The sequence below is a fragment of the Oncorhynchus clarkii genome, chromosome 17 (assembly GCF_045791955.1).
Source record: "Oncorhynchus clarkii lewisi isolate Uvic-CL-2024 chromosome 17, UVic_Ocla_1.0, whole genome shotgun sequence".
NCBI lineage: Eukaryota > Metazoa > Chordata > Actinopteri > Salmoniformes > Salmonidae > Oncorhynchus > Oncorhynchus clarkii.
In genome coordinates, this window is record NC_092163.1 from 62075033 (window position 1) to 62084820 (window position 9788).

At 45.1% G+C, this 9788-nt stretch overlaps 1 protein-coding gene across 4 annotated transcripts; it reads right to left on the minus strand.

Moving 5' to 3' along the window:
- Nucleotides 1–114: 114 nt before the first annotated feature.
- Nucleotides 115–9429, minus strand: LOC139371222 (TATA element modulatory factor-like). 4 transcript variants are annotated; one of them, XM_071111428.1, is made up of 15 exons: nucleotides 8868–9429; nucleotides 7183–8606; nucleotides 6736–6839; nucleotides 5465–5591; nucleotides 5043–5291; nucleotides 3687–3853; nucleotides 3047–3296; nucleotides 2785–2941; nucleotides 2456–2648; nucleotides 2230–2299; nucleotides 2050–2142; nucleotides 1813–1932; nucleotides 1438–1590; nucleotides 1123–1248; nucleotides 115–816 (listed from the first exon to the last, which is right to left on the minus strand). In XM_071111428.1, exons 1-15 carry the CDS (start codon nucleotides 8998–9000, stop codon nucleotides 676–678), a joined length of 3507 nt encoding a protein of 1168 aa, XP_070967529.1. In that variant the 5' UTR covers nucleotides 9001–9429; the 3' UTR covers nucleotides 115–675. The 4 variants fall into 4 exon arrangements, with proteins under 4 accessions (XP_070967529.1, XP_070967527.1, XP_070967530.1 ...); XM_071111426.1 differs by having other exon boundaries at nucleotides 2032–2142; XM_071111429.1 differs by having other exon boundaries at nucleotides 5043–5288; nucleotides 8868–9427.
- Nucleotides 9430–9788: the final 359 nt, after the last annotated feature.

A 9788-nucleotide genomic window follows, 5' to 3' on the forward strand; every position in this document is an offset into this window, starting at 1 on the left:
CTTGCCTCAACACAGCATAACTTTAAATTCTACAGATTTCCTAGTCCACTGATACACACCAAGGGCAAGGTTTGGTTGTCTACACGTGACACCTCTGAAGCAAATGCAAACAAGCAATATATAAAATCTTTACTCTTTCTGTTCTTTCATCCTAAAGTAAGATGTACAGTTTTCAGAAACATACACAGTGATGACAATTAGGATGCTGGGGTCAAGGGGATTGAGACTGTCAATATAACTTGATAGTCCATTCTGAATCATCCCACTACACACAAAGTGAAAAAGGAAGCCAGTTGATCACAATAAAGGACAATGACATCTAAAACAATCTGTTTAACAGGCTGTTGGGTTATGAATCAATGCAAAGGAACTAGTAAATGATGCATGTAGAATATTAATTGTGACTATCCTTCATATCTGTACATGTTAAGATATTGATTTGTTACCCATCATTTCCCACTTAAATAGTTTGATTCTAATTGTTAAAATAATATGACAGATTTTCAAATGTCCCTTCCTTTAGAGACAGTGATGGAAAACCTAAAGAAAACAATAACTGTTCTCTAATCAGAAATAAAAAGGTGCATTAACTTTTCCAATCCTTTACAGTAAATGCACTTCTACAAAAAACGGTTTAATGTATCTGTGTATGGTCAAGATGTTAGATGGAACAGTCTACTTCTGGTTCTTGAGCAGTTCGTCAATCTGGGTTTTGAACATGTTCTTGACGTCCTCCAGGTCGAGTCTCAGCTCCTCTGCCTCCTCAGCCTTCTCTCCATACATCTGGAGGATGGTGTTGTGTCTCTGCTCCAGCTCCTACAATAGTCAGTCGCACAACACAGGCTCAGAGGACAACACTAGATCTATATAGTCACAAGAGGGTTTACTAAAGGACTTTACCTTTCCTTTATCTGTGCCTAGATGGTCACACATCTCTGCCCAGTAACTCATCTTGTGAGATGTCAGTTTTCACATAACATCTTGGTTTTTAATTAAAGAATCACAACAAGGATTGACCCTAATATGATTACAATGGCTTAGTGGCACTTGTATTTCACTGGCTTAGTAGCACTTGTATTTCACTGGCTTAGTGGCACTTGTGTGAGCTGATCCTCTCCTCACCTGAAGTTGTACTTTCAGTGTGGGGATCTCCTTCACACTGTCCTCCATCTCCTCATTATGATTGGTCAATCTGACCATCTCCTCCGCCATGGACGAGCGAGTCCTCTCCAGACTAGCGATCTCCAGCTAAGGGAGAAAGAGGTGAGAGAGGGAGGGAGACGAGAAGCAAGAGGTAATATCCTGGCAAGCATTGTTTTTCAACATCAGTATATTTGTAAATCACTTAATTGAAAACCAGAAGGCATTTAAAGAAATGCATGTAGGACACTTCCAACGGCAGTCCTCAAAGCAAGGTGTCAGACAGGCAGCTGGTACCTGTAGCTGTGCTATCTCTCCCTCTCGGAGTTTGAGCTGGGATTGCAGGTTCTCTATGATGCTGGAGCCTCCACTGAGCCGAGCCGCCTCATACAGGTTAGTCCCACTCATAGACATTGTCATCGTCCCCAATGAGTGACCCAGAGAGTCCTCCTAACGAAATTCAAAACAGGTCTGTCTTGTTAACCATCCAACCTCAAACAAACCAAATATGCAAACTAGTTAGGATTTGGCCCTTTGTCATATGTTCCCTATTCATCTTACTTAGCTGCATGTAATAAACAAAAAAAACGGAACTTTCTAGGTCACCATCCCAAATACAGGGCTAGAAATGGAAGTCTGGCTGGGTACGAAAGCGTAAAAGGTGGCAAGTACCTGGGAGAAGGAGGAGTGCAGGCCGGCGTGGTCTACCCCACTGATGGAGCTGGAACGGGACAGGGAGGGGGTGGATGAGGCTGGGGGCTCACCCACAGAGTGAACCAATACCTTCCGCTCCTAATGACAGAGAAACATCATATACATCAGGCCAGTCTCACTCCACACAGATTGATTTAAGAACAGACACACACGGCTGGTCATTGATATAGAACTTACATTGATAAATAGATCTACCTTTTCCTTCAGGGCCTCTTGTGCTAGGTAGCATTTCTTCTTCTCTTGCTCCACCTTCATTTTCTCCATCTCCAGCTGATTGGTCAGGAGGAGCTGGCGGGAGGAACAGAGAAGGTTACAGTTGTGTAAGAAGTGTTGTTCCATTACTGCAGGGTGAGTAGGGCAGGGGAGGGAACATACCTTCTCCTTCTTGGCCTCCTCCTGTGTTCGAGTGTGCTCTCCCCTCAGATTCTCCAGCTCCACATGCTCCCTACACCATAAGGATGACAGGAAATGGCCATTAATGGAAAGGCTCCAAAGCTTTGTAATGGATAGCTGCTAGGTCCAACTTAAGGAAAGTAAAGGCAACTGACTACTATGCGACAGTTATAGTCTCACAAAACCTATGAAAAAAGCCCTCCAGTACCTGCTGCTGTCATCCTCCAGTTTCTCCCGCCTGGTCTTCTCTGCGTCCAGCTGACCGTGGAGACGCCCTTTCTCTTGTCGAAGCAGGGAATTCTGGGACTCCAGTGAGGCCAGCTGGGCCTTAATAGCCATCAGCTCCTCAGTTGCTGCACGCTCCTTTTCCACGGCAACAGCCAGCTGGGCCTGTGCTTCCACTGTTGAGTTAAAGGGTGGGAGGTTAAAGGAATTACATATAAAACATCTATATATTTTTTTAAATAGGAACAATCGGTTGTCCAGAGGAGACTCTTAAAAAGCTTGTTACAAACTAGAGTAACTTTTGAGAGTAACCTAGTCGATCTGAGATGCTCTTCTCCAGTTTCTCCCATGATGCCGTCTGGCCCCCCAGCGAGGCCTGCAGGTTCTCGATCTGTCTGAGCAGCGGCCGCGTTGCAGAGGTAACACTCTGACTCAGCTCTTGGTTCCTGTTCTCCGCCCCCTGCAGTCTCTATGGAGACAACCAGCAAACACATCAGTGTGTGACCTTTGACCCCTAACACAAGCATGGCTTTCCCTTGCAGACAACTCCAAAGAAGTCATGAGTGTCTCTTACCTGCTGCAGGTCACTGATCTCCTCCCTCAGGTAGTCTTCTTTCCTGGCCTGCTGCTGTTCAGCCCTCTGCAGAGCCAGCCGCAGATCAGCCACCTGGTTGACCAGAGCATCCTGCTGCATGCGGGCCTCCTCCTGGGCCTTCACCAGGGCCAGAGCCAGCTCCTCCTTGGCCTGGGTCTCCCTGCTCAAAGCAGCCTCCTGGGCCTCGCTGGCATGGCTTGCCTTAGCTTTGTGCAGTACAGCCAGTTCTCTGACATCACAGACACACGTTGACATTTTAGTCATTTAGCAGACGCTCTTATCAACAGTGACTAAAAGGAGCGATTCGGTTAAGTGACTTGCTAATCGACAGATTTTTCACTAGTGCGCTCGGGGATTCGAACCAGCGACCTTTCAATTACTGGCCCAACGCTCTTAACTTCTGGCTACCTTCCGCCACATTACACTGACTTGGATATACTGTATGAGTTGGTGCTTCTGTGACCGTCTTTACCCGTCAGAACGTTATGTCTTTGTGGGTTTTCAAAATGACAAGCACATTGCACGTCTGAAGCAGGAGTAAGAAAAGTAGGGTGGAGTGAGTTATTATTTCACCAGTGCGAGTTATACTAGTAGAGTGGAGTACAGAATGTAACCTCACTTGTAGGAGTTGTCGAGGGCAGCCTGCAGGCTCCTGTTGTTTTCCAGGAGCTCCTCGGAGTCACTCTGGAGTTTGGTCATGTCCTTCTCCTGGCGCTCCACCACCACGTTCAGCTTCTTAATGTTGTCCCTGTGCTGCTTCTCCACTTCCTCCTTCTCATCCAGAACCTTCAGACACATATACAGCCAGGCAGGGTTAAATACCAAATGGGCTTTCAGGATCAGGATACACTTCTGATGACTACTGAAGTAATGTGATTGTTCAATAAAATCCTTAAAATTAAAAATATACACACTACCGTTCAAAAGGTTGGGGTCACTTAGAAATGTCCTTGTTTTTGAAAGAAAAGCTCATTTTGATGTCCATTAACATAACATCAAATTGACCAGAAATACAGTGTAAACATTGCTAATGTTGTAAACAGACGCCTCACAAGTCCTCAAATGGCAGCTTCATTAAGTAGTACCTGCAAAACACCAGTCTCAACATCAACAGTGAAGAGGCGACTCCGGGATGCTGGCCTTCTAGGCAGAGTTCCTCTGTCCAGTGTGTGTTCTTTTGCCCATCTTAATCTTATCTTTTTATTGTCCAGTCTGAGATATGTCTTTTTCTTTGACACTCTGCCTAGAAGGCCAGCATCCCGGAGTCACCTCTTCACTGTTGACGTTGAGACTGGTGTTTTGCGGGTATTATTTAATGAAGCTGCCAGTTGAGGACTTATTCTCGTACATATTATCTTGCTCAGTTGAGCACCGGGTCCTCCCACTCCTCTTTCTATTCTGGTTAGAGCCCATTTGCACTGTTCTGTGAAGGGAGTAGTACACAGAGTTGTACGAGATCTTCAGTTTCTTGGCAATTTCTCACATGGAATAGTCTTCATTTCTCAGAACAAGAATAGACTGATGAGTTTCAGACAAAAGTTATTTGTTTCTGGCCATTTTGAGCCTGTAATTAAACCCACAAATGCTGATGCTCCAGATACTCAACTAGTCTAAAGAAGGCCAGTTTTATTGCTTCTTTAAATCAGAACAACAGTTTTCAGCTGCGCTACCATAATTGCAAAAGGGTTTTCTAATGATCAATTAGCCTTTTAAAATGATAAACTTGGATTAGCTAACACAACATGCCATTGGAACACAGGAGTGATGGTTGCTGATAGCGGGCCTATGTAGATATTCTATTTTAAAAAATCTGCCGTTTCCAGCTATAGTCATTTACAACATTAACAATGTCTACACTGTATTTCTGATCAATATGATGTTATTTTAAATGGCCAAAAATGTGCTTTTCTTCCAAAACCAAGGACATTTCTAAGTGACCCCAAACTTTTGAACAGAAGTGTATATTTCCACTGACCTGCTGTAGGTGTTTGAGCTCTTCCTCCTGATCTTTCAGCTTCTTGTTCTGTTTGGTGATTTTGGTCTCGCTCTCCTTCTCCTTCACACGCAGCTTCTTGATGATGTTGGAGTGCTGCAGCTGCTGCTTGGACAGCTTCTCACCCTCCTCCAGCAGTTCGCGGATCTGCTCCTCCTTCTCTCTGATGATCTCCATAGTCTCGTTGGAGTTCAGTCTGGTGGACAGCTCTTCCCTCATCCCCTTTATCTCCTCCGGAGGAAACATAACAGTAAAATAGGCTGGAGAGGCTTTGTGCATAATGTGACTATCATGGTCACTCATTTTCAGTTATTTGACTCAATGACCTTAAATCAATTCTTATGGGGGTAGAGTAACCAGGGACAATAATACCTGACACAGACAGATATCGGTTTCTGTTTTACCTTCTTGGCAATATCCCTCTCCTTGCACGCTAGCTGGGCTTTCCTCTCTGTGTCTGCGATGCGCTGGGTGAACTCCTCCTTCAGAGACTGCACACTGGAACTCTCCTCCTTAAGACCTATCACCTCACTGCAACACACAGAGACTTCTCAGTCTCTTAAAGGACCATCCTTATCTATAGACTATACTTCACCATAGACACAACCAAGAGGACAAATTGGCCGACAAACTATTTGCTATTTACTTTACCATTCATGTATAGATGGGTTAGTTGTTTAGAAACAAAACTGACACATGCGAAACTACGGGGCAAAACAGACATGGTTGGCTTAGATCGTTGACAACATGTAACCTATATTTAATCTCCAAATGTTTATTGAAAACAAATACACAATTTGCACTAGTCTCTCACATACATTATTACAGTTGTTGGTTAGTTTGCTAGTACATTTTGGCCATATTAGCATTGACATGAAAATCAGTCAAAATAAGACAAGATAAAAACTAGCTGAAACAAGACACCTGCGATTCCCCACATGACAGATTCTTGTCATTATTGCTAGCTATCTGACCGTTCAGAATCATAACAAAGCACAGCTTCGGGCTTTGTGCATCATTTTTGTGACTGTCAGCCAACCCGTCTATAGAGCACGCTGAGTGTACAAAGCATTAGGAACACCTACTTTTTCCATGACAAAGACTGACCAGGTGAAAGCTATGATTCCTTATTGATGTCAGTTGTTAAATCCACTTCAATCAGTGTAGATGAAGAGGAGGAGACAAGTTAAATAAGGATTTTTAAGCCTTGAGACAATTGAGAAATGGATTGTGTATGTGTGCCATTCAGAGGGTGAATTGGCAAGACAAAATATTTAAGTGCCCTTGAACAGGGTATGGTAGCAGGTGACAGTCACAATGGTTTGAGTGTGTCAAGAACTGCAACGCTGCTGGGTTTTTCACGCTCAATAGTTTCCTGTGTGTATCAACAACGGTCGACCACCCAAAGGACATCCAGCCAACATGACACAGCTGTGGGAAGCATTAGAGTCAACATGGGCCAGCACCCTGTGGAACGCTTGACACCTTATTGAGTCCATGCCCCCACGAGGCTGTTCTGAGGGCAAAAGGGGGTGTAACTTAATATTAGGAAAGTGTTCCTAATGTTTTGTACACTCAGTGTATTTCCATAGGTGTGTTTGGAGAATGCTTCTTTCTGCTCTTACAATGCATTTAAGAAATGGGTTTTAAACATTGTTAGGATCTTTATACTCACTCTTTAAGGTTGTCACACTCCTCCTCCAGCCTGGCTTTGTCTTTGCTGACTGACAGCAGCTGTAACTCCCTCTTCTCAAGGCGGCTTGACAGCTCATCAATTACCTACAAAGAAATGATTTTCCACAAACCACCGCAATGAAAACACTGATAAGGCACCTTAATAAATGATTAGTACTTCATTCTTGTCTCACAGTCTCCACCAAATGTGTTGTTCAAATTGAGGTGCACATTGTTTCATTCATGATGGTTTGGGAGAATGCATCTTATCCACAGTGACTATTTACTTTGGCATATGAACAGGATTGTCCAACCAGGTGTTTTACTATTCTGCTCTCCAGGCATTGGTATTTAAAAATGGGGACACACCAACTCATGCACACACAAGCAGTTCATTAAAAAGTGTTGTTACAAGTCACAAAGGTCATGTTCTGAACAGGTGTGTTACCTTTTGAAGCTCCAGAATCTGACATGTTGACACCCCTCTTTTCTCTTCCGTTATTGGTGGGGGCAACTGTTCCTCATGGTCAGGGGTGGGACCTGACAGCGTGACGTCCGCCTCTGATTCCTGTTCTATTAGGTCCTCAGGCTGCTCGCTGTTAACAGGTGTGGCACTGCGACCACTCTCCTCCATCTCATTCTCATCCAGAGACTGATCCTTCATTGTTTCTGTTAGCCCCTCTTCATCTTCTTCCTCCTCCTGCTGCTGCTGGTTCTCCTCCGCTTCTTCTTTTTCCCGTTCCTGTGCATTGGTTGCCACTCTGACAGGCGGAGAAGGCGTGGGCCCTGCGGTGACAGATGCCAGTGTCCGGCTCCCTGGGATCTCATCATCAGAATTGACTTCGCTGACACTGCGGCTGTCCAGGGACTGCATGCTGAACGAGTCGATGCGCTCAAAGGCATCTGAGGAGGATCCACAGCTCTCGGTCAGCTTGGGGTAGTCCTCTAAGCGGGGGAAGTCCCCACAGGCAGAGGCTGAGAGAAGCTGGAAGGAGCCCTGCATCAGGTGGAGGCCTGCTTTGGCCTCTGCTATCTCCTGCCTGGAACTGGCTGAACTCTCGCTCTGTACACTCTCATGGTCCAAAACCTCAATATCACTGGTGGTGGAGGTGCCTGAGGAGAAGGCGCTGACAGGAGGGGAGGGGGTGTTGCTCTGTCTGTCCTCCGATTTAGGGGAGGGTGTGTCACTCTGCCTGTCCCCCGCTTTGGGGTCTTTGGCCTCCAATAAGATTTCCCTAGGGGGTGTGGGAGGAGATGGATTGAAGGGGGGCTCTAGTTCAGTGTTGACGGTGGGTTCAGAGATGTGATCATCATAATCATGTTGGGTTTCTGGGGGAGTAAATGGTCGTTCGGTTCGTGCATCCTCAGAAACAGCAGTTGTATCATCCACAGTTGATTCTATCCAGCTCTCACTGATTAGTGGACTGTCAGTGTCATCAGGAGAATCACCCTGAGCCAGGACTGGAGGCTCTGGTGTCTGAACGAGAACAATTTCAGAGGAAGACCATAGACTTGAGGACTCAGTCAGGACAGCCTGGTTCTCAGTAGCTTCCTGGTCTTCCAGTCTGTTGGTCTCTGTCAGGCCTGTCTTGTGAGGGTCCACGTCGTCCTTGTCCTCCTCATCCTTCTCTTGTGGCCGCCTGTGGGACTTGGTGGGCGGCACAGAGACAACCTGAGTGTCCATGACAGCTTGGAGCTCTCCTGAGGGCAGAAAAGCACTGAAGAAGTTCTCTGTTTCATCCACAACCATGCGGGTGACAGGGGTCGTGATGGCCTCAGATGATGGGGGGAGAGTTGTGGTGCATTCCTCCGGGGGAGAGTCCCATTCTGTCATCCCCCATCCACCGCTCAATGGAGTCTTCCCTGGTAGATCTAACGTGAAAACCCTTGTTGGTTAATGTCGAGAAGATAAGGTCATATAAACTCCAAAGCATATCACATATTAGCTTTATTGGGTAGAGTACATTATACACCTCGTCATGACTACCTTCCTTATCAAGATGACTAGTGTCTTGCTTCCATTGGTAATCACATCAATAATGTTCAAACGAAAAAGGTTGTATAATGTTGACCCCAAAACAACAGCACACTGACATGCTAAGCTAGCTAGTTAGATAACGTTATTTTACCTACCGTCATAAGGCATTACCACTGTGTCACCCCATTCGTCTTCTTTAATGTCCAGTACTCGGTCGATGGACTTCTGAGCTGTTGTCAAAGCTTGTTTGGCAAAGCTTGACAGTTGGGTAGAACTGAACCAACTCATAGCGGTCTATTGCTAGCTAGCTAACGTTAGTGACCAGGTTAGCTAGCTAGGAGTATGCACTTTCAAATGAGGTTAGCTAACAATATAGTTGACTTATGACAATCTCGATCTGGTATAGCTAAGTTTTGTTACTCCAAAAAAGGAAATGCTAAGCAGCGAGTTGTCTAACTTGGCTACCTAGCTAACGTTAGCTGGTTAGGCAACTAATGTTAGCTAGCTAACAACAATCAGGCAAACCTTTCATCGATCCACGTCAAATGATACTCCATAGAGAAAGCTCGGTCATCCATAAAGTGCAATGAAACGCCTTGCCTCAATCATGACATGTTTAAATGTTATGCTGCTTCATGAACCATCTTTCGCCTGCACCGTCGATTTGTTTTGGTATTTTTGGCGACTGGCTAGCTGAGCTAGGTACTTCCTGTCCACGTAGCAGCAACATGTGACGTCATGCTACCGTCTGATGAAGTGGAGGCTCCTGTCCTGAAGGGCCCACACGCGTTTATCGAAGGAAGAATGATTACTGGGTAACTCTGTTGACATTAACCAAACTGGAACTGTGAGTACTACCAAGAGTACAGTTAATGTAATGCCACGAATAAATGTACCGTTCGAACTACAACTGATGAACGCTTGCCAACTAAAAAAGGAAGTAAATAGATTTGTTATACTGTTAACCACCGCTACCTCAGCTGTGGGTAGTTTTCCGTCTGAGTAATCCGAGGTTCACTGTTTGTTTTATTGTTCACATTACTACTTGTGTTATCTAATTTGTGTTCTTTCTTTTT

What these genes read in the sequence shown, in the direction of transcription:
- LOC139371222 (XM_071111426.1), bottom strand. Translation starts at nt 9,000, where the DNA reads ATGAGTTGGTTCAGTTCTACCCAACTGTCAAGCTTTGCCAAACAAGCT. An exon ending in AGAGGGATATTGCCAAGAAG is followed by an intron (nt 5,292 to 5,464) that starts GTAAAACAGAAA and finishes TTTCCTCCGGAG; the next exon opens with GAGATAAAGGGGATGAGGGA. An exon ending in GAGCATCTCAGATCGACTAG is followed by an intron (nt 2,649 to 2,784) that starts GTTACTCTCAAA and finishes TTAACTCAACAG; the next exon opens with TGGAAGCACAGGCCCAGCTG.